Source organism: Rhinolophus ferrumequinum, chromosome 6 (genome assembly GCF_004115265.2).
Source record: "Rhinolophus ferrumequinum isolate MPI-CBG mRhiFer1 chromosome 6, mRhiFer1_v1.p, whole genome shotgun sequence".
Classification (NCBI taxonomy): domain Eukaryota; kingdom Metazoa; phylum Chordata; class Mammalia; order Chiroptera; family Rhinolophidae; genus Rhinolophus; species Rhinolophus ferrumequinum.
Window position 1 is genome coordinate 9338535 of NC_046289.1, and position 25010 is coordinate 9363544.

Genomic DNA, 25010 nt, shown 5'->3' on the forward strand with positions numbered 1-25010 from the left:
TTGCTTTTCTTCAAAGCTCATGTGTTTCCATCCTAATAGTTGGCATGGTTTATGCTCTTGAACATAGTTTATTCTCTCCTCGTGTTAAAACAAACAAAAACAAAATAAAACCCTTCTATATATCTATTACAACTTAGATCAGCTATTTCAAGGAGATGGTAACAGACCAGAACAATAATTCTATCTATTCTAAAACGGAAAAGTATTTGACAGTAGGAATTGTGACCTTGCATTAATAAAATCTCTCAATTCCACAAGCATTGCTGACAGTTGATACACAGTTTATTCCACGATTATTACGACAAGGTTAAAATCAAGGGCTTACATGAAATATTTTCGTATCTCTCCATCTCTCCGTGTTCGTGGATTACTTTTCCTATTGGCTGTTTCTAAGTATGAGAGGTGACACAGTTATACCATCTCTATACTCCTAGGGATACTACAGAATCACTGGGGGAAGAGAGATAAGGGGAATCATATACTTTGGGGGGTCAAGGGGTTTTTAATGCTTTCCTGTTTGTCTTTAACTTGAAATCAGCATTTCTTCGTTTAAAAAAAGATGAAATTTTAGCTCCATTGAGATTCATTCTCTTCCCCCCCTTCAAATACCAGGAATTTTCAGAATCCAGTTTTCTGCCGACATCATCCAAGAGAACTCCCCTAAAATATTGTTTCCATCCTGAACTTCTAGCACTTCCCACTCCCTGCAGCTCATAATCATGCCCTGTCTCATACGCTACCCAGTCATTCCACACATCACTATCCTCTTCAACAACTAAGCCACAAAGCACCTGAGGTCAGGACTCGGGTGCCGTGCCCACAGCCTGAAGCACGTGGCTCTGTGCCAACACAGACTGGGAACTTGATGCCCTCGTGGGACTTTAATTCAATCCTCTCCTCTAAGTTGTGCATGCTAGGACGACAGGTTGTTACCGAATTTGAACTCTACTTCTATCCATGAAATATACCACTGTTCTTCTAATGTTCTCTCTACTAAATGGAAGTTTAACATGAAAATTTTCAAAGCCGCTGAGTTGAATCTTCCCTCAGTCAGGCTGAAGGTCTTGTTCCCAAAATGTGTGCATCCTTCCTTTCTCTGAATCAGAATTGTGAAACTGCTACACTTCCATTTATCCCCTCACATGACCATGTCCCACGTTGCACAATCTTGCCACCGCCACATTACAAAATGCCTAGGGAATCCATCTGAAAACAGGTAAGGAGAGATAATAATAACAATAATATCTGAAACACATAAAGTGTTTCCTTGGAACGAGACACAGTTCTGAGCACTGTTATATACATCAGCTCCTATAGTAACAGAGAACAACAAACAGAGTTTTCTTAGTGCATTCTCCTCTAGTTCCACTCTGCCATTGCGACTCATGGCCCTACACAGCTGGGGAATTCAACCAAAAGTTTGGGCCATTTAGTTTTTAAAATTAGTCTGAGTTGATCCCACAAAGATCAAGCACCGATAAGGTTACCAGATGTTTCACGCTCGATCTGGTAGTTATTTCAAGATACAGACTGAATATGGCTCCTTCCTACCAAACAAGACAGAAGCTGACATTCACCTTCCCACAGACTGCATGATGTCCAACAACAACGGGGCTGCCAAGTCTGGGCTTAAATGAATGAAGGTGGAGAGGACCACAATGGCCAGCCCGAGGGTTTCCTCATCATATTCTTCAAGAATGGCTCCGCAGTCATGGCATCTGCAAAGAAAACAGAGGGATGCTTTCCATAAAAGCCGGCAATGGTTTCAAGATATAAGAAGCACACACAGCCATTTGGGGTGAGTCTTGGAAAAATCCCCAAAAGGAGGTCAGTGGTCTCATTCTAATAAGAAACAGGCGACTCGAATGCCACCATCACCACAGACACAGAACCAGCAACCATGGCAGAGACCAGGAAGGTTCCTTTGCTCCCTGAAAACTCACAAGCGTCTGGCCTGTTCATGAATTACTGCTTCTTTTACAATGAGTGCCAACTGGACTCAGTTTGAAGCTTCTGGCCGTGGGATTTTCTGCACGTGAAATTACTTCTAAGGCTAGTCAGAAACTAGATAGTTTTTCATTTGTTGAAATGAAAAACGCCTAGACCCAAATGGAAGTTTTCTTAAGCTTTCAGATAACAAAAAATTACCTTATTTGTGGTGAGACAGTAAAGTCAAGAGAGTACTTTAGAAAGTGGGGAAGTCTGGGTCGCTGCCTCTTCTCTACCACTCACTCAGATACATTTTATGAACTCACCACACCTACTGAGTGTAATATGTAAAAACACAATGGCACCTGCTCTTAAGTAACTTGCAATGTACCGCTCTTTGTAGTAACTAGCGTGGGTTCAAATTAATCCATCTCAACCAAAGCCAGGGCACTTCTTTTCAGCTACAGCCGGGCAGCTGTATAAAGTGAAGGGAACGTCTACTGGGAACAGCAAGGGAACCAGAGCTGATGGCTACTGTACCCATCTGAAAACTTCCTAAATAATATTAGATATAATTCCTTACAAATTTGCTTTTTAAAAATATAGGACTCACATGTGTGACTACAAACAAAAAAAAATGGAGTGTACACACAGGCAGCCATGAAGGCAACCAGGAAAGATTGGGACTTGGAGGGTAACACAAAATGGGGAAATTAAACCAAAGGAGGAGACAAGAAGAGCCCGCCACAAGCAACGAGATGCTCCCCATGTGGACGTTCCCAGCTGTTCAGTAACAGCACCACTGTATCTCCGGAATGACCATCAGCGGGGCCAGCTGCCTAGAGCCTCACACCAGCCCCCTGCCTCACCCTCCTCTCCTATCACAGCCTACCCTATCTGTCACTTGGGTCACCTTTACCAGGAAGCCTCTCTGGCCCAAGGGGATCTCTCCAAACCTGAAATCCTGTAAGTCTTATTCTTTATCATGCTGACTGAACAAGAATTTATGTGCCAGGCAATATGTAGGGAGCTTAGAGTATGAAATACACAAGAAAGGGTCTCAGTCCCTAAGGAACTCACAATCTATCACAGAACATGTATGTACTAACAACTACGACGTATGATAAAAAATTAGAGTGAATGTTTAAATTTAAAAAAATTATTACAGTGGAAGACACATTGCCATTAATCCCCCTCAAAATGCTCCCCCTCACTTCGAACACACTTATTCCATCGTTCTTACCACTTTCTGAAACAGTTTGGAAGTCCTCTTTCGCGAGTGTCTTTAATTGTGCTGTTGTGGCTGCCTCGATGTCCTGAATAGATTCAAAATGTTTACCTTTCATGGTCATTTTGACTTTAGGGAAGAGCCAGATCTGGTGAATAAGGTGGATGAGGACACACCGCAATGTTTTGACAGAAATTGCTGTACCAGAAGCAATATGTGACATGGAGACTTTCTACTGTGATCAAAAACTATGGTGAATGCTGCTGCCAAGTGCCATTCAACAGAAAGGCAGGGATCTTCAATATGGGAAGTGGTGCATTGAACCTTAGTAACAGTGTGTGATAAATTTCAGCTTGTTCGGTGCAGTCAGTCGGGTGTGAGCTACAGTTGAGAGAAAGTGTGTTTTAAAGTGTGCCATAAATCATCCTCCATCATGACAATGCTCTATGTCACACATTGCTTCTGATGTACAGCAATTTCTGTCAAAAACATTACGGTGTGTCCTCACCCACCTTATTCACTGGATCTGGCACCGTGTGACTTCTAGCTCTTCCCCAAAGTCAAAATGATTCAGGACATCGAGGCAGCCATGACAGCACGACTAAAGACACTCACGAAAGAGGACTTGTAGAGCTGCTTCAGAAAGTGGCAAGAACAATGGGGTAAGTGTGTTCTAAGCGAGGGGAAGTATTTTGGGGGGATTAATGGCAATGTGTCTTTTACTGTAATAATATTTTTTATTTAAACATTCACCGTATTGTTTGATCACACCTCGTAAACAATTAAAATACCTGTGATAAGTGGTAGAATAGATAGATGCATTGAATACTACAGAAACTTGGAAATTGGCATGACTAATTCTGCCCTGTGAAATCAGGGAATCTTTGCCTGAAGCTGGGTCTTGAAGCATGAATAGGAGTTCACCAGGCAGACAAAGTACAGAGAGAAGGGCACCTATGAAATCACAGAGGAGAGAATACATCAGACATCCTCTGGAGAAGGTGAGGGAGCTAGAGAAAGAGTTCCTGGAGAGGAGTGGTAAGGCCATACCTTTGCAATCTAAAGCGCCTTTATCAGCTAAGGCATTTGGACTTTATCCGAAAAGAAATCTGGGGATATTGAAGGCTGACAAACTGAGAGATGATATAACCAGTTTGAGATTCAGAGAACAGATCCTGCTGGCAGGATGGGAATAAGGTCAAGTCTCAAACTTAGTCCCACCCTAACAAGTTGGAGCTTCTGGTTGTGGGATTTTGTTTGTGTGAAATTATTGCTAGGAATAATCAGTAAATGGATATTCATTCATCCAAATTACCAAAAAAAAAAAAAATGCCTTGACATAAATGAAAGCTGCCCAAATGATACTGCGTTTCTAGAATAACAAACGCATATCAACATGTATGGCTGTGGTCATCTGAAGAACAAATTATGACTTAAAGCATAGTATGCCTCCTCTGATGCTTTCTCATAACCAAGATGAGAAAACTCTGGAATTCTGTAAACAAGGTGAAGAAAACAACTGTGAGTGCTTACTTGTCAGTCATTACTGTGGGCTGCTCGTCTGTGAATTCTTCGGGTGCTGGCACAAACATACTGACAATACTTGGTGCTGACAGTAGGCTTGATTTAGTGGCACCTGGGGGGGTAAGCAGCAAAGAGACAACTGGTGAATAAAGATCTGTTTTGGGGGACTAGGAAAAGCCCCATTCTCCTCTTATAAATCCTCCAAAGTCACATTCACAGGGATATGACGTGGACAGCCCAATAGCATCATGAACCTCTCAAAAGTAAAACAATTTCAAGAGAGATTATGATTTGTTTCTGCTTGTATAGTTTTAAGAGCTAGACTCCTTCTCTCCCTTTGATTCTCGACCTTGAAAAATTCAGAAAGAGTTCAGGCGCCAACAGGGTACTAGGACAAAGATGAAAGAAAGGGGGAAATCTATCCAAGGGTACCCTAAATGAGTTACGACCCTCATTTGCTAGGTATAAATGAAAGCTGCCCATAAGATACTATGTTTCTAAAATCACAAATAAGATACTATGTTTCTAAAATCACAAATGTATACCGATGCTAAAACATTGCAAATTTGGGAAAGGAATAAGATCCTAGAACTCCACACCCCTAAGCAAGGGGAGATGTTTGAGCTAAGAAACCTCAGGACAGTTTTGGGAAATTAATATCATAAGCCCCAAAAGACTTCATTTTTCAAACTGAAATATTTAAGAATGAAATATGCAGTGTTTTGAAGGAAACATCCAGTGTCTTCAGCCAATTGACATCACACAGTTTAAAACATTGGGTTTTGACGCCTTCACAGAAATCTGAGGCAAGAATCTTGGCAACATGCTCTAGTGATGAGTAAATCTGGAATCAGGTGACTGGTCCCCATTAAGAAAACCACTAGTGCTGGACAGACTCTCCCGGATTGTGGAAACGAGGCACTCCAAGAAGAATCCCAAAGTGACAATCCAGAATAATGCCCGTTCTGCAAAGTCATAACTGAAGCTCTGAGTTATTTCTTCAAACAGGAAAGAAGGCAGAAAAACCTGATGGTCTTTAAAGAATCTGTTTCTCTTCAAGGAACTGGAAACTTGGTGCTGAAAAACAAAACAAAACTGCACGATCTTTCCTTAAAAGCTGAAAGATAATGATTCAGAGAGTTGGTTTCTAAAGGAATCAACATAGAAGTTTTAGGAACCTAGCCAAGTGGGCCACGTGTTTCAATCTGAGAGAGAGAAAAATGGTATGGAAGCCTCTGAAGAGTCAAAATGCTGCCAGGCTATACATACTTCTTTGCCTGATCAAAGGCTACAAAATGTGTTTATGAGAAGCCTGAGACCTGCAGACCCAAAAGACAAAAGAAAGTATCTGAAAATATCTTTACGTCACCTCCAAAGATCCCAAATGGGAATCCAAATTTCACTGCTCTATTTATCAGCTGTCTCTGAGATACCACTCTTTTCTACGTGTACCCAAGAGTACCGTTAAAAAAGATCTCCAATTGTTTTCATAAAGATGTAGCTTGGGCTCTTCGGGCATGGAAATGGCCCCGTCTGGTCCAGTAAGGGAACGATTCAAAGAACTTACTGAGCAGTATGAAGAGTCTGAAAATGATCTGAAGGCCCTACAAAGTGTTGGGCAGATTGTGGGTGAAGTACATAAGCAATTGATTGAAGAAAACAAATCATTGTTAAAGCTACAAATGGACCAAGATAAGGTTGTTGTTGATAGCTTAACAAAAGTAAGCTAAGCCAGAAACAAGAGTTGCTTTGGATATGACTACACTATCAAGAGATCTCTGCCAAGAGAGGTAGGTCCACTGGATTACAAAATGTCTCGTGGAGAGCCCAGGAATGTTTCTTATTCTGAGATTGGAGGACTATCAGAACAGATTTGGGCATTAAGAGAGGTGACAGAATTACCTCTTACAAGCCCAGAATTATTCCAGCATGTAGGAATAGCACCTCCAAAGGCTGTTTGCTATATGGACCATCAGGGACAGGAAAAACACTCTTGGCATGCGCTGTTGCTAGCCAGCTGGACTGCAATTTCTTTTTTTTTTTTTTTTTTCCTTGTTCAAGCCACTTTATTCAAAAATTTAAACTATTTTCTACTAAATACTGTGTTTCCCAGAAAATAAGACCTAGCCATACAATCAAGGTTGTATCTAGTTCTACTGCAGACAAGTACATTGGTGAAAGTGTTCGTCTGACCAGAGAAATGTTTAATTATGCCAGAGGCCATCGCTCATGCATCATCTTTATGGGTGAAACAGATGCTATTGGTGGTCAGCAGTTTTCCGAGGGTACTTCTGCGGATAGAGAGATTCAGAGAACTTGAATGGAGTTACTGAATCAGAAGGATGGATTTGACACTCTACCTATAGTTTAAATGATCACGACTACAAACCAAACAGATATGCTGGATCCTACTTTGCTTTATCCAGGAAGATTAGATAGAAAAATACATATTGATTTACCAAATGAACAAGCAAGATTAGACATATTGAAATTCATGCAGGCCCCATTACAAAGCATGGTAAATAGACGATGAAGCCACTGTAGAGCTTTCAGATGACTCTAATGGAACACACCTGAGAAACGTTTGTACTGAAGCAGGTATGCCTGCCATCTGTGCTGATTGTGCTTTGCAGTACAGGAAGACTTCCTGAAAACTGTCAGAAAAGTAGCTGATTCTAAGACACTGGAGTCTAAATTGGACTACACACCTGTGTAATTTACTGCAAGTATTTTGATGGCTGCATGACAGACAGTGGCTTAATGTAAAAATAAAGTTAAGGAAAACAATGTATGTATTGGCAATGATCTCATTAAAAGTCTATGAATAAAAGTATGTATGAATAACATTATAAAAATTAGTAATTTAGTAATTCTACCTTTAAGATTGATACAGATGAAATTTGTATATTTGTTGATGTTGCATTTATTGCAGCAGAAGTTATAACAGATGTGTGTTGCAGCTTTTCGTATTTGCTGTGTGAGCGCTTTGTAAAACACTGAATATGGGTTGAGATAGTAGGACAAAAGAACAGTTCTTATGACTTATTTTATGTCATTTGTTGTCCTCATCCTAAATAGTTGAAGAAAATCTGTTTGATTCACTTCTAAGAAAAAAAGATGTAGCTTAGAGTGGAAGCAACAGTATTTATTACAAGCATGAAGTATAAATTGATTAACTACAAAATTGGCAGGAACTGGGCCAAGATTAAAAAACAAAACAAAACATGATTAATTATTAAACAGTAAGGTTAACAGCATGAAGTTGCTTCAAGAAACCAAAACACAGAAAGTTTAAATCCAATACTCTACATTTCTTGAACATTGACAGACCTTGTCTACCAGACGCCGAAATGCCTGTGCTAAAAGTGGAGAAATTCAGACCATAAGATATATGGTGATATATACACAGTCTTGTCGTGCGGGGAACCCTGCTCGCTGCGCCATGTGTCGTGCGGGGCGGCCTGCGGGGTCTCTGCTCCCACTCCCCACACAAGAACGCAGGATATGGTGAGGCCAAAAAGGAACACCCACGGAGCCATAGGTAGGGGAGTCACACCACTATAGTCTTTCTGGCAGCTGGGTTGGAGACACAGGAACCAGGAGCCACACAATTCTCAACCCTCACTGCGCCGCTTGCAGGCTCAGCCACCATCTTCTTGCTAGCTCCCATTTTTCTGCTAGCGTAGCCACAGCAGTTATATTCGTGGCCAATGGCTCACTGGTTACAGCTGACGGCCAACTAGCCACAGCTGATGGCCATTTTGATCACAGTCGATGGCCATTTACTACCTGAGCCAGCACCTTTCTATGTGAGGCCGAGAGCCTGGAAATTGCTTTCCGGGGCTCTGTCCCCACAGTCTTACTAGAAACGTAAGAAATTGATTTAAAAAAAACCCAAACACCTCCGAAGCAAGGCTTTCAGAAGATTGCTGCCTATTACTCTTATGTAGACATCACAATTCAAGTCAAGAAAAGGGACAGAATGCAAGTCATTTGGGTAGTTGCAAGCCAATCATTACCCAATGTAAATGACAAGGAACAAGTATTTTTTATAATAATATTGTGAAGTTGTTTACTCATGTGACAACACTGAATGTGTGATGCAATATTGATGGCAGTCATCTCTAAAAGCAGATGGGTTCCGTTACTGGGCCTTGGCCCTCACATGGAAATACCGGCTGACTCAAAGGATTGATGAACGCAGCTAACGATGTGGGAACAAAGAGAAACGTACAAGAAGAAGGGGGGAAATGCAAAAACATGAAGCCCCAGACCTCAGCTGCCTTGTGCTATAGCTGAGTCACAATTAAGTCTTCAACAGGTAAGGCAGTCCCATTATCCCCCCCCAGTTGTTGGCCACACTTCTGACACCACCATAGCTGGTTCCCCTACTGAATACCCTACATGCACTCTGTATAGAACTACGAACAGAAACAGAAGGATCTTAGAAACTTTAGAATAAAGAGGAGACTTCCTCCAAGCCCCAACTTCAAAGCTGAAGAGTTTGATAAAAGCCTCTTTGGGAATCTTGGAGAAAAGAGAAAATAGAAAGGTGTTGGTTCATCTCAAAGCATGCTTACACACCATCAATCCCCTAAGTGCAACAGTGGACTCTTCAGTTTATTGCGAAAGAGACTCACTGCTGTCCTTGTTCTCATTACCTCCTTCCATTTTGGCAGCTATTGAGTCGCTGGATAATGGACAAGCACCAGTTTGTTCAACCACCGTGGTTTCTGCTCACAAAAGCTTTTCCTAGGCCCATAAGTGAGACAAGTCTCACCTGGTCACCTACAGGGGCTAAAACTGCTACATGGCCAAACAGGTGTTAGAAAAAGCTGGCAATAAACACCCCCTCATTCCTAGGGAAAATCAGAAGAGTAGGACTGCTTGATTTAAGGGACTAGCTAAGAGATGTGGTCATAATTCATTTTTAGTGTTTTGGTTTTTACAAATGATAGGTTAACTTGCTTTCTGAATTAAAAAAAAAAAAAAAGAACAAAACTAGCCATGAGATGAATTTTGAAAATACATATCCTGATGATCTTAGCACAAATTTATTCTCAGCTTGTTCCTATGAACAGCAGAGTCAAGTGAATATTCTGTGCAATTTCAGATAGCTGAAAAGCTATTCACCTATGATTTCAGCATTCTAGAAGGAACACAGGTGAGTTGGGACCATGCTCTGACAAGTTGATACAGGATGATACGGAAAACTGATACATATTGGGAGGATTACCAAAGGTCTCAGGGATGTGTGGTCTAGAAAAGACTGAGGGAATAAGCAATGGGTGGCTATTTTCAAAGGTCTAAAAAATTATGTGAGAGAGACTAGACTAGTGTTGTGTGGCCCCGAGGGTTAGAAAGTCCCTGTAAGGAAGAACTTTCTATTGATGATGCTCAGAGAGGAGATGTCATGAGTTCCCACTCCCTCGACGTGTTAGAGCGAAGGAAGGTTGGAGCCACTTCATGGAGCTGCTAAAGAAGACATTTCAGCACCTGCTGGGTGGCTCGAGGGTGGACAGATACAGTTTCTTTCAGGTGCCTACAGTCTAAGATTCTGTGACTCAACTCACCTCTCATTCTCAATGGCTGTCCCTCCAGGTCAGGGTTTAGGCACATTGGCACATTACATTGGCGTTTCCCGGGCTGTATCTGTTCTGTGGATAAATAGAACATTTCAGTCTTCAATGGGGGCAATTTAGCACAATTCACAACACAAAGAATTTAACCCGTAATCTCTTGGGGCCATTTTTTGGGGTCATCGTTACTGATCATTAACGTTTACAGGACACGTCCTAGATTCTAGGGTAGGGACGCTTGGGGTTTCACAACAAACCTGCCACTCAGGTAAATGAAATGCAATTGAACGCAAGAGAGCATCTAAAACCATCCCCAAAAAGTCCAGATTCCCTACCCACCCCTCCAAAAGCTCAAATTCCATATCTCTTGATATGAAATGGAAAAAATGAAAGACTAATGTTACGGCCATGGAAAAAATGCTTTATGCAAATCAATAAACACAGAAGTGACCATCTGAGGCAACGGCCAGCACGGTCACACAGAAAACATGAACGGGCAGCAAGGAAACGACAGGCTGTGGACTGAGGGCTGAGACAGGAATTAGGGGGCAGGGGCAGAAACGGAGGAGCAGTGCTTCGGGAACATTTGTTTCCTATAAAGATGAGGCAAAGCAGCAAGTCGTCAGATGTGCATGGACAGAGAGGAGGCAGGTGTCATGGGAGCGAGCAGGTGCACACCGAGGTGCAAGGACCACGACCCATGTTTTCAACCGCCTTCCCTGGTGTGTCTACATGATCAGACCTCTTCTTCTGGGGACTGACATGAGTGACTGAATCAACATATGTGGTGTAAAGTGACATGCCGCCTAACACTGAACTATACATTCATCGGCTCTCCTCTGGTCTTAGATTGGGAGAGACCTTTTTTTAATTTTTTATTAAATTGATTGGGGTGACCTTAGTGAGTGAAATTATATAGGTTTCAAGTGTACAATTCCATCACACATCATCTCTATATTGCAGTGTGTGTTCACCGCCCAGAGTCAGTTTGGGGAGCATTTTTATGGCACTAATAAAAACAAGAATATTGAGATGAAGCTCTAGTCGGACCGGTTGACTACTGAACCAACATGGAGGATGGAAAACAAGCCCAGGAAAACTCAGGTGAAAGAAATTCAGACAGCATGTAAATGGCAAGTATTCAATGAGAAACCAGAGTGACATGAAGAAGGCTGAAGTTTGGTTGAAAGTGAAAATTCAGTTAAATGGGTTATTTGGCATCATATAGATCTTTTTCAGATTAAAATTTGGATTGGAAAGTGAGATCTATTTGCCTTTTTATAAGTCTACTGAGTCAATCAAACTGGGTTGTAAATGTAGTCAGAATGTAAAATAGTTAGCGTAGGTGGAGCTCCCTGCTACAGAAAACAGAAGTATGGAACAACATTCTTTGGAGCCCCCCCCCCCCCCCCCCGTCAACCTAACAAAAGCTGGTGTTTAATTATTAAAGAACTAACCAAACTAAAGCTTTTATTCTCAGTTCCTTACATAGCTTCATCTCAGTCAAGAGAGAACCAAAGTCCACTTTGGTATAGACACAGAGATTTCACCCAAACCCAGCAAACTCTAGATGTTGGTTATCCAATGTCTCTCTCCTTGTCTCCCGTGCCTGTTGGCCATTTCATTACTCACTACCACTTACCACTAAAAGAAAGATAAAACACTAAATCTTTAAAAGGCTGAGAAACCTTATAAAGGCCAGGAGGGTTGAAACTACCCATTCAATGTAGAATGGGGTATAGTGTGTGGGATTTAGTTGTCTAGAACCAGTTCTTTAAAAAAGGGGGGGCGGAGAAATAAGGTGAAATGTATATAAATATGATTGTGGGGAAAAAGTAATATCTCAAGATTTTGGTTTTGTGGACATTATAATTCTTGGTCATAAGGAAGGATATGAAAAGCATCTCATATAACAGTAGCCAGAAAGTACCAACCAAGACACTGAAATAGCCCGAACCCAGTGCTGGCCCCCCAATCACAGTGATAAACCCTGACATTTTCCGAGTGCCTGCATGTCGCCGAGTGCCTTCACATGTGTAATCTTGTAATCCAAATGACCCATTTAATTCAAAAATAGGAAACAAAAAGGGAATGATGGCACTCCAAGGAGCAGGACTGTGGCAGTACTACTGGCTGGAGAAAATAGTACATGTGCACAGCATGGTAACAAAATTTAGAAAACGCGCAGTGATCATGTTTAAAATAGACATGTCATGGCAGCCGGTTCTTACTTTAAAAGTGAGGTTAGATGCAGCTCCATCGTCCGAGCATAAGAGCGTGCAGCTGCACCCTGGCGACCCTGCTGACTAAGACACAGAGCTCCTGTTCCCAAACCTACTGGCAGATCGTGACGTCACTAAGCTGCATTGGTTACTGTTATCACTATTAATACTCCCCCTTCTTTTTGGTGCTTTATAATACAGAGAATATTGATGATCTGGTGTTTTGTTTTGTTCATTTGCATCATAACTCCACTCCCTCCTTTATGCATTTACATCATTTAACCCCCAGATAGATAACCTAATATGTGGAATCTGGGTCTTAGACGAGGGTAAAAAAAAAGGGTTGGAGCAGCCTAGATGGAAGAACAGGTGGCTCTAGAACAGATTGATTCATCACCTTAGGGTTTCTTAAATTATTTGAACCACAGAACACGAGAGAAGATCTATTCCTTAACAAGGGAGCAGAGGGGACACAGAGGATGTGGCATTAGCTAACCGGAGAGGTAAAACAAGAAGAAAAAGCTTGACCCACCAGTGTCCCAGTTGCTGATGGTATGGGGGGCGCTAGACTGATGTTCCAGCTGCCGCTTCATTAACTGGCTCATTGTCAGAGCTCCCAGGGATCCCCTTTTCATCTGCCTATACTGAGCTATATGGAGGAAATTAGGAGAGGATTACTAGGGGGAATTGATTTGCACAGCACACAAAGGCTCTACACATCCATCTAGAATCTTAATTGAACCTTCAGCAGCTATTCATAATTGTTTGGTAAACTGTATGCTTCCGTCCAGGTGAGAAACTAAGGTACAATGTTATTCCGGGTACCTTTCGTCACTCAATCAGGAAAGAAACAGTACCTATGAGCAGTTATCTGCAGCTGTAAATATGTACCCCAGTTACAACAACATAACTATTGTCCTTTACTCTTTTATTTATATACTCTGCCTTGTTCCAAAAGGTACGTGTGTGTGTGTGTGTGTGTGTACACATGTATATTTTGGATTAGGATGATACATATCAACCCCAATTTTTAAAGAGAAATTGAAGCAAATGAAATTATGTTACTTGGAACCAACCAGCAAAGAGGTGGTCATAAAACCAAAACATGTGAACTCGGAAGTCAATGCTGTTTTTAACGTCTGCATGAGCCTCCGCCGACTGTTTGAAAAAACGTGAATCAAGTGACATTCCACAAGCACATTCTAGCACACATCTTTGTTTTAGAAAATAGTGGCAACATTTTTACCCTGCAATGAGGAACTGGCAAGTATCCCACCAGTGAAATGTCGAGTTGTAAGCATTTTCAAACCAGAAAAACAATGAAAAGCACTTCTGCCAGTAGACCGCTGAGGGAGAAAGCCACCTGCCTCTTGCCCTCCCATTCTTCTGCGACCAATCCCTGTCACCAGCCCAAAGAGAATGGCAGAGCACCGATGATGCATGTGCCTTTTCTGTATGATCCCAAACACTGGGGTATCTGAGCACTTGTGCTGATTCACTCTCTTATAAGGACAATTTCAGAAACAGAAGATCTGGACTACATGGGCCAGAAGGGGACAGTAGAAACTAGGATGAGTGTATGGCCCCCAAAAAGCCTTGAACGTTACACACAGGTTTTCAATCATGGTACTAAGGCATCAACTTGGTGTGACAGGAAATCAATTATAACATTCTTTTTAATGTAATTAGCATGCTGTTTGATTCATGGTGGTCATGGCATATTTAGCTACAAAATAATCAGCTAATAAACTGATTAAAAGAGAGGGGTGTGATGGGAATTCTTGTGTCTTGGCGTCCATGTTCACAGAATTCATGGAAATGACTATGCGAACTAATATGAAACACCTCTGATTCTTCTGGTTGATGGGTATCGTTTACAATTTTATGAGTCACTTGCAAAGTACAGCTTCTGTAAAATTCCAAAGCAGACATCTTGTAGAAGAATTAACAAATTTAACAATTAGCAGCATCTGTCAGCCTCAATCAAAGAAGAATTTAAAACCTCTGTTGACTGAATGATTTCTCCAATTCTCAGTTGTTTTTAAAGACATTGCCTGTTTTGAGAATTCCCTGAGAGTCAAGTAAAAACCCTTAATGTGTAGCTCAGTAGACAAAGTACCTGGCATTATGCCTCCAAGAACAAACACATCACCAAGAGCTGTCCACCACATGCTTTTAATGAAGAGGAGAAGTAAGGCGGAAATCTAATTCTGTGCCATGCTAAATCCAAGAGGCCTACATTCAGTCATGACTTTGGGATGATGACACATTTATTTTGTGATACATTTATTTAACTAGCCCTGAGGTCAAACTGATTTAGTCATCTTGACTGTCTCAAATTATATCCAACTTGGATATCTAACTAGAAATCATTATCTTTTTTTCCCCCTGAGATGACTCATACAAATTAGGAGGAGAAAATACACTTTTATGATTTTAGTATGTGGACTTAAAAATAGGCATTTTATCATGTTATCAAATAGACCTTTTGTGATTAAAAAAAAACTAGCTATATTCAGAGCTAGCCATTCTTTGCTACCAAAAGGGCAAACAACTGTCACTTGGAAACTCTTTCTTAGAATTGCTAATAACCTCTATTTTAACTGACTTTGAATTAGTCTAAGGCAGTGTGGTATACTAAAAAGAGCATGGGCTTGAAAGTCAAACAGACCAAGCATCAATTCCTGTCTCCACCACTTAGTAGCTGCAGGTCTTTAGGCAAGCATTTAGCCTCTCCAAACCTCTGTATTTAAATCTACAAAATGGGGTCAACAACATCTGCCACGCAATGCTGATGTAAGGACTGAATAAGACAACAACGTGTGTACACCACTTAGCACAGTGCCTGGCACATAACACGTGTTAAATAAATGGCAGCTAGTATTACTACTATGACTGTAAACTCTCTGAGAACAAGGTGTGTCTTCTTTATTCACATTTGATCCCAAGTGTCCAGTAGACACTTAATAAATAGTTGCTGAATGAATGAATTCATGAATGAATGAATGATGAAGATGATGATGTGATTCCATACTATCAGTCCAGCATTTAAATGAAAAGATCTTTATCTGATTTTTTAGGATCTTCCTCATTTCAAAAGAAAGTCAAATGAAAATTAACCAGCTTCTTGGGCAGTGTCCGCATGGAACACAAAATATACCGGCATATTGAGGAACTTGGACCTTTGTTTCTATCTCTGATTCCTGCTGAGAATTTCCCATGCTAAAGTCTCTTAATTGCCTCCACTGAGCCAGGTGGACACCCTTATCTTCTCCTCAACGCAACTAAAACTCCTCATGACAAAATCTAGGACCCAACAACAGAAAGCAAGTTTCAAAATGGTTGCCTCTTCGAGATCTTGTAAAATTTCATGCCATTTTTATTTTCTGATACAAAAGGGTTAGGTGCAGTCATGACTTTGCTATCACGATCTATCTGATACATTTATTTTATGATAACCTAAACCAAATAAAATTTTGCCAATGCTATAGGTGATTCAAATTCAATAATGGTGTCCCGTGTACCAATTCTGCCATGGACAATGCTTTTCACTTGCCCCAAAACCAGTTCCGTATCTTATGTTTAGGCTAGTAATATATAATCTTATTTTATTGAATGATGAAATTCAGTGAGTATCCCTTAACAAATTAGGGTTCTTGGCCAATCAGTAACCACAATGATTTATCAGACGAAAGTGGGCCCGCACTCAGGGTCTCTGAGAACATACAACATAGTGTCACCTAGGAAGCTAACGCAACATTAACGAAAGAAAATAACAATACCAAGAGCATGAAAATTGAAAATAATTGCTGAAGATAATGTTCCAAAATCAATGTACAAGAAATCTTACTTGATATTGAGGAATGGCTACTTGTTTCCGGCACACCTGCTTCTAATGTAGGGGCAGATGAGGATTCTCGTGGCATTTCCAAAGTTGAAAGTCCTTTTGTAGAGGGATCTACAAACAGAAATATTATTTAAAACTCAGGACACTGATTAAAAGCAAGTTCAAGAACCTTTTCCATGTATCTTTTCTCCTCTTGCCTAAAGCATCCATTATACTTAGGTTATATAACCATTATACACCATTACACGCTTTCTGACCCTACTAATTTCCCTATTGGAATTACACACACACTGGTTTCCAAGTTCCACGGAGAATTGCTTGCACATTATACTCTGCAGATCTGTGGATATGCCCCTCAGAGATTAATGAGAGCACAATTACAAAAGTAAAACTAGGCATGTTCACACTGCCTGTCCTTGAGCTGGTCACTTAACCTTTCCAGAACTGAATCTCTTTTCATCTAATACCGAAATAAACTAATGTTTACAGTCATTCCACCTATATCATTTCACCACTTCACCTTTGTCTGGCAATTTCCTTTTACATGTCAATTTATACAAAAAAATATTCCTCTTCCAGGAAGGTTTCTAGGACTCCTCCTCCCCCAAAAAAATGCAAACAAAAAACTGGATCAGGTGACACTAGACATAATTTCAGAGCACCCCGTCCTTAACCTCTCCCTAACTGAACACATTATAATGTAATTTTCTATTTCCTCATCTATAACTTTCCCTAAACCACAAGTAATTTAAGAGCAGGGATTGTACCTAACATGAAATAAATACTTGCTGTTAACTCAGATTTTATATTTTATTAGTTGAGCAAGAAACAGACTGTATCATTTGCTTCTTCTCTTTGACAAATGTATCTAAGGTGAAATATATTCAGCATGTAATACTGTCCTATTAATCTATCAATAATGGGAAAGAAGGTGCCTCCATATTATTCTAGGTAAAGGTTATCCTTTAACCCTCTTTGAAAAGTTGAACGGTTTATCATAGCAAACCTCCTAAAATTCTTTACAAACCTCCTTGGCATCTTAAGCAGCAATATATATTGAACATAGTGAGCAATTTGGAGCCATCACTATGGGTTTTCATGATGGCACTATGCCATATGTAACTCAGGGATACCCACCCCAAGTGGCTTCAAGATCTTAAGCTTAATAAGGTCTCTGTCTCATCCTTTTCCTATGGCCAATTGCTTTTTCTTGCCACAGAGCAAGCCACCAAACATACATACAATTTAAGTATGAAGATGCTATTTATTATTGGATGATCACAAAATTTGCAAAACTGTCAGAAATAAAAGAAAAATACATCCTAGGTGAGAGCCTGGGAGAAAACTTTTTGAGCATTGATTTTGAAACATCTATTTTTGATTTTCAGAGGTCTTTCTGAATAGATATGCTTACCAGATTAATAACTACTTGATAACAAAAAAAAGGTATAACTGTAATAATGTTTCCCAAATTCTCTTAATAAAGCATAAATAACTACCCATTTTAAATTACCTTAGTCATTAAGATATTAAAGATTGGGTTATTTTTCTCTTAGATACTCTCCCCAAACCACTAGCTAAAAATGTGCATAATTACCTCTTACAAGTATCTGTTTGATGTATGCTGCAGTAATAATCCCATCAATAACGTAGAATGAGAAAGCTTAAAGCTAATTTTGAAGAATCCTTTGAAAGATTATTAAGACTTTTAGAGGTTTGGTATGCTTATTAAAATCCTTGGTGTGTCTTTAATTTTAAAGAAATTACTGTAAGGTAGTCATTAACAATCATTAGTGTATCAAGATATTTTAATCCAGGCAATTTTTGCTTACTCTTAAATCATTTTATGAAGCCTTCCATTTTTATGCAGCTTAAGATAACAAATATTTGAATAGAGCTATACACTTAGCTTAAACTATTTCTGTTCAATTTTTTTATAGTGATGTGCAGAAAATGTCATACTAGTAATTCATTCATTCATCAAATATTTTCCATCACTCTCCTATGCACTTGAGATATAATCAGCAAGCAAACCAAACAAAATCCTTGCCTTCAGGATTTTATCCTTTTAGTGGGAAGAGACAGACAATAATATACATAGAAGTAAATAAACGATTGCATGTTAGAAGAGTAATTGTTTGTAGAAGAGAAATAGAAAAGAGAAAGAGATTGCGAGATGCCAAGTGGGGTGGAAGGATGTGGCATCGTCCAGGTCTCAATGGGAACGTGATGTTTGATCAAAAAATAAAAAGAAGGGAGAAAGTGAGTCAGGCGGATATCCGGGGAAGACAGTTTCCACCTGCGGGAACAGTCAGTGTAAAGGCCCTAAGGTAGACTATGTAGGGGATGGTCAAGAAATGGCAAGAGGCCACTGTGGCTGAGCAGAGCTGTGGAGAGAGCAGTGCAAAATGAAGTCAGAGAGGTGCCAATGAGCATTGGGACCACATAAAGCATTCTAGGAATATAAATGACTTGAGCTTCTGCTATTAAAGAAATGGGGAGCCAATGGAGGGTGTTAAGCAAAGGAATGGCATACTCTCATGTTTTAAAGAAGCACTGGCTTTTGTGTTGGGAAGATAAGAAGTCAATAAGGTTAGAAGGCAGGGGACTAGTTAGGAGGCTATGGCAATACACCCAGGTGAGAGAGGATGGTGGCTCAGACCAGAGTGGAAGCAGAGAGGTAATGAGAAGGGTCAAGATTATAGGTATATTTTGAAGGTAGATTAAGGTAACCAGATAAAATGGAGGACATCCAATTAAAATTTAATTTCAGATAAACAACTGATCATTTTTCAGTACGAGTACGTACCATGCAATATCTGGGAGATGTGGCCCTAATTCTTTACTCCTCCCTGAATCAATACGACTTTGAGGTTCCTCCCACTACAGAGGTAGAGTATATTTCCCCTCTGGACCTTGGGTTCAGCCATGTGATTTTTTTGAGCTAACCAAGTATTTGCAAGCATAACATGACCAAAGGCCTGAAATGTGCCAGCACCATTGGGCTTGCTCTCTTATGCCTCCTCCATTACCATGAGAAGAATATTCACAGGCTTCATGGGTCCCAGGAAGAGACTGGCCACCCAGCCAAGCCCAGCCTAGATTAGCCGATCCCCAGGTAACCAAGAGACTCTCAAACTGCTTACTGTTGGATGCTGCTGAGATGTTATGCTTGTTACACACCATTATTCTAGCAACTGGTAGAGTCATCTCAGCATACAGACAATATGTAAAACCATAAGAGTATATAAGATCACCAAGAGAGTGAGTGTAGACCTTGACAAGTGAAATTTGGGCGAAAACTAGTGGGGATGAAAGCTTCATGGGAACGATGAATTCTTTTTAGAAAGAATAGAATGGGAGAAAATTAGAGATAGGGATAGTCTAGGAAACTCTTTAAAAAGTTTTCCTAAAAGGGGAGGAACAAAATGGGTTAATAATGTGGGAGACTTGGGATCAAGAGCTTTTATGTTTTTTAAAGATAGTGAAATAAGATTATGCTTGTCTGCTCAAGTCAAGAAACTTTTAGAAAGAAAAAGGAAGAAGAAAGAGAGGAGAATTTCTGGGCCTATATCCTTGAGTAGGGAAGAGAAATGGAATCTTGTCAACATGGGGAAAGGCTGGCTTTAGACAGGAACATAAGACAGCCCCAGGCAGGAAGACCAGGTGTATCAGAGCAGATGCTGGAAGGTAGGAAGATGAGGTTGCAGGAGGCTGTGGAAATTTCTTCTCATGTTAAATAGGCAGAGGCATTGAAAGTTTGGATGAATAAAGAAGGCAACACACATACACACACAACATACCACTACAACCTACATGTTATATCTACCCACGCTGTAGATCTTACGTGGTTTCTTATTAACTCACTTTACAGATCTCTGTAGTTTCAAGGCCAATGCCTTCTTCCACCTACAGGCAGAAATTTTCCTGGCTCTAAGCGATAAAAAGTATCCCAGTTTCCCTCGCAATCTTGTTCAATTTTCTTGTTATTATCGGGATCTTTTTCTTCCCTCTGCCCGACTGGAGCATGATCTCTTCCAAATACACCACTGTTCACTGAACAAATTTTTACAGAGCCCCTTTGAGGTACACAGCTCTGTTCTATGAAGTCGAAAGCAGCTGGAAACCTCAGGAAATCCCCAGGCAAATAAAAGCTGAGCCCGCTCTCTTAGGAGTGGCTTTTGTGTGGAGTAGTGGGAGAAGTAGGACTGGAATTGGGAGAACAGTCCTGGCACTGCCACTGCCTGCCTGTGTGACCTGAGACAAGGCACATCACTTCCCCAGAGTATCAGCTGCCTCTTATAGAAAAATGAGGGATTACATGGGGTGGCTGGATGGCTCAGTGAGTTGGAGCGTGTCCTCTCAATTCCCGCATGGGATGGTGGGCTGTGCCCCCTGCAACTAAGATTGAAAATGGCGAATGGACTTGAAGCTGAGCTGAGCCCTCCACAACTAGATTGAAGGACAACAACTTGGAGCTGATGGGCCCTGGAGAAACACACTGTTCCCCAATATTCCCCAATAAAAAAATTTTTTAAAAAATGAGGGATTACATTAGCGGTCTCGAAGATCATTGCCAGTTCTCAATGTTCTAGAGTCTGTGAATCTAATAAAATAATCATCCCTGACCAACTCCATTTTTTTGAAGAGTCACTTTCTTTTTTAGATGTAAGCGGAGAAATGAAGCAGTATCATGGTAATACTGCAGAAGACTCTGTTTTAGGATGAGGTGGGCTATCAGCTTGCTACTTTTGCGAGTTATCTTTCTTAGAAACGGTGCCTCCAAAGAAACACAAGAAGTGGCACTTAAGGCAGGAAATCCATGTGCTGTGACAACTACACCATCAACTGGTAACCACGGATTAGGGTCTTGGTTGTATCTGGGACTTTTTTTTTTTTTAAGTTCCTGATGGCACACAATGTTCACCAGATTGCTGATATTTGGTTAAAATATATAATCAGTTGTAGGCCTTAAATGATTATACAGTCAATTCTTCATCATTCTAAGCACTCTTTGCTTTATTGTAGCCCTTCATGTTTATCCATCCTTTGGACTATATTGTAGCTCACTAAACCATAGCAGAAAAAAATAAAAAAAGAAATCAAAAAGAGTTCAAGTTAATGACTTTTGCTGAGTGAGGACAGCTAAAATGATATTTGGACTCTCTCGATATGAATTAACCATTGCCTCTTATTGCCAAGGATGTTCACGACTTGACTGTAGACTAGAAACAACAAATACGGAAATATGTATGGAGCCAATAGAACCACATCTGAATCCAACACGCTCTAGTAAGCAGAATGGATTCAGAGTGATTAGGGAACCATTATAATGTCACTCCCTGACATTATAAGAGTGACAGTTTGATGCATAGTCAGTACCCAGACCCTAACAAGTCAGATGCACAAACTTGAATGTAAGGCTGGAGAAAGAAGAGACTCAAACTTACCTGGGTCTTTCGGTTCTCCCAGTTTGTCGAGGATGTTGAAGGAGATGTCGAGGTACTCTCTCTGGATGGCGCTCACAGCTATCTTCCTCTGCTTTCTCTGCCTGGGAACAATCTGAATCTTAAACTCAGATTCCTCAGCTCCCTCCTCTTCAGCCTTCATCTCAGGATTCTGTTCGGTATCCGATTCGGCACTCGTGTCGGGCTTCTCACTTTCCGTTGGATTCTCACCATTTTCAGGGACTTTGAGCAGGACCGTTTTTGCCCCTGAACTTGCCATCAGCCCACCGTGCGTCTCGTCCTCGCAGCTGGGCTCGGGGTTATCATCCAGGGACAGCTCGGGAAGAGCAAACGACTTCTGCAGGAGGTCTCGTTTTTGTTTAAGCGTGAGTGGGCTGCCACTGGAAAGCTCTTGCAGCTCCTCCGGCTTTGATAACTCTTCAGAGTCTGTGGGGTCTCCCAGAGCTATGAGGCTGGAGTTCTTGTCACCTGCTGACTGGTGATTTCCTGAGTCTTTAAAAGAAAAGTCTTTGGAACAGTCCTCCACACTTACTTGCACAAGGGGCATTGTGCTCAGGCTGAGGACAGAGGGGTGGCTGGGGATGGAGGGCAAGGAGGCAGCATTTTTACCAGGGGCACCATCATTTCCTTGGTCCATGGTCTCCTCTTCTTCGTCACTCTCTACTATTCGGAGAGGGGGAAGAGGTTCAAACACAAGAGAGTCGCTATCAGAAGTTGAGAGCACAGAGCGCTTCTCAGGCCCAGATGTGGAATCTGAGGACAAATCTATCAGATCTAGATCCTCTTTGGGAGCAGGCTTTACTGGCGAGTCAACTTTGACCTCACATGTCTCCATGCAGTTTAACCTAACTTCTGGTATTATGGGCCTTCGTGTTTCCTGAAAACCGTCCACAGCAGGGTTCTCAGGAACTTCAGTACTGTCAGGCCTCGTAGTGGAATTCTGTCTAGGACGTCCGTGGTCGTGTTGTCTTTGCGCGATATAAGCAGCCTGGGCAGGAGGCTTATCTATGTCGCACCGGTCTACGCAGGACTTCCTACGGTGCTCATCTAATGTAAACAAGAGGGAGTCTGCATTCCCTATATCAAGAGATTTTTGTTTTAAAGAGCGCAGCTTTTTTTTCTGAATGCTTTCTTCTCTCACACAGTGTAGAATGCTGTCTTGTAATGCACCCGTTTCTCTATATTCAGCCAGCTCTATTTCACCTGATTAAAACAGAAAAAGCTAGTACTATTTTACTGGGAGATTTCACCGTTTTTGTTTTTGTTTTTCCCCCTCATACTTGGGCATACAATGGGAATGAATCATAATCACCATCCCAGCTCCACCAGAAGGTAAAACTGACTTTCTGGACAAGTTTTTGTAAGGTTCATTCTAATTTCAAAAACCAGAAACCTTTGGAATGGAGGAACCCGCCAGGACAGTTTAAGATCATATTTCCAAAATCAGGCTTCAGGATAATTCCTCAGCTCTGTTCATTTGTACACAGGAGGAAGGGAGATCGCTTTTGGCTGAGGCAGGTCTAGGAAACTGTATTCAAATTGTGTGGAAGAGAAGCAAACATTTTGCAACAAATCAAATCAAGCAATGGCCCTCTAGGACGACCGTGATGTTAATGAGGTATCTGTCAATTCACGTATATATATAAACGTGTCTATATATATACTGTTTGTGCATACATATATATAAAATCAACGGTATTAAAATGTGTAGGAACATAAGAAAATCAAGATTTCACCCCAAACAAACGGTAGAGTACAACATTTCTGCATAAAATTACTAAGAGGAAAAAATTCATACTTCTCTGAATATTCATCTCAACCGGCTGGTATTTCACCATTTTGCTGCCGCCTATCCTTTTCAATCTTGCAAAAAAAGTTTGAGACTCTTTATTGCAGGGTCCAGTAGGTGTATCATGAATATCAGATTCATCAAAAACACTATCTTCTTCTAATTGGGGAGAGAAAGTCAAAATTACACTTAAGAGGTTATTCTCTCGTAGGCTGTGTCTACACAAGCATTTCAATGAAAGCATTATATGGAACAAAATTTGGGGTGGTTTCTATGCCAGCCCAAGTGCAGCCATGGCTATGTATTTCATCCAGGTGTCAAATCGTCCACATGTTGAACAGAGCAACCTGTTACAAAGTCGCCTCTCATTTTCCATGTTAGCAACTGGCAGCATTTTTAAGAGAGGCATCTCAGTATTCCAACAGAGCCTTCGTGCAGAAACTTTTCCAATGCACTTAAAACCAAAAAACACATACATGTCAGGAATCTGCAACACTGCTTGAATGTTCCTGCTTTTGGTGAATTTTCAGGCTAATTTGGCAAAAGAAAATTAAACAAAATGAGTGGATCTCGCCCTTTCCAAAAATAGATACCTTCCTGGGATTTGAGAGCTGGCATAGACACAGCCAAACAACACATGCACCTTATGCTTTGTGAATGCAAAATACTGTACTCTACATTTGGTAATGAAACACACGGCACACAGAAAAAGCTTAGAAAAGCCACTGGTCATCTCAAAAGCTCCACAAATGATTATGGACTGAAAGAGTAAACAAAGGAAAAAGAAAACAGAAAATAACATTTCCCCCTAGTTAAGTAAGACTCTTCTCTGAGGAGTTGGCCCCGTGTCACGATTATGAATCCCAGAAAGAATCTTTGACTCGTCATCCTGAGGCTCCATAAATAAACTGATCACTTAAGAGGGCCCGTCAAGCGTCCACGTCCTCTTCTATCCCCATTGGGCCACTTTTAAATCAGAGGTAAATCCAAAAACATATTAACGAGGAAAGGGTTGCTACATGGCAACCCACGAAGTTCACTTAACAAATGTTCTTTCATCCTTTGGAAAGACCAAAGCCATGTACAAAGCAGCAAGAGAAAAGGCTACTAAAATGCACTTACTACCACAATAAATGGAATTTACCTACTATTCAAGTTGAATATCACTGAAATCATAGCATTTGGCATATATATCTACCTACCTATATAACAAAATGAGGCTCAGGTGTGATTATGATTATTTAAGATTTGAGTATAAGGGGACTGGGAATACAAGCACCAAGTTAAGTTTCAATCCTGTCCTAATACACAAAAGTCTATAAGTCAGTGAAATTTGAAGCAGTAGATGTTAGATAAACTAAGAATACTAATCTTTTTCATCAAATAAAAAATAAACATTAACAATCACAATGGATACAAAACTC

The 25010-nt window shown here is 40.7% G+C and overlaps 1 protein-coding gene and 1 pseudogene across 16 annotated transcripts in view; one reads left to right on the forward strand and one right to left on the reverse strand.

The window, feature by feature from the left end:
- The window catches only part of UNC79 (unc-79 homolog, NALCN channel complex subunit), a 240447-nt gene that overhangs the window by 56373 nt on the left and 159064 nt on the right, over positions 1 to 25010 (reverse strand). For 7 of the 16 annotated variants that reach the window (XM_033108855.1, XM_033108860.1, XM_033108866.1 and 4 more), the window contains 7 exons: positions 23596 to 23745; positions 21780 to 23000; positions 16333 to 16440; positions 13015 to 13131; positions 10255 to 10338; positions 4691 to 4793; positions 1578 to 1718 (listed from right to left, as the gene is read on the reverse strand). In XM_033108855.1, coding sequence (XP_032964746.1) covers positions 1578 to 1718; positions 4691 to 4793; positions 10255 to 10338; positions 13015 to 13131; positions 16333 to 16440; positions 21780 to 23000; positions 23596 to 23745 — 1924 coding nt within the window. The remainder of the gene's footprint in view (positions 1 to 1577; positions 1719 to 4690; positions 4794 to 10254; positions 10339 to 13014; positions 13132 to 16332; positions 16441 to 21779; positions 23001 to 23595; positions 23746 to 25010) is intronic. The other 9 variants (XM_033108868.1, XM_033108861.1, XM_033108865.1 and 6 more) reach the window with 7 other exon arrangements.
- LOC117023425 (26S proteasome regulatory subunit 10B-like) lies at positions 6199 to 7397 on the forward strand (annotated as a pseudogene).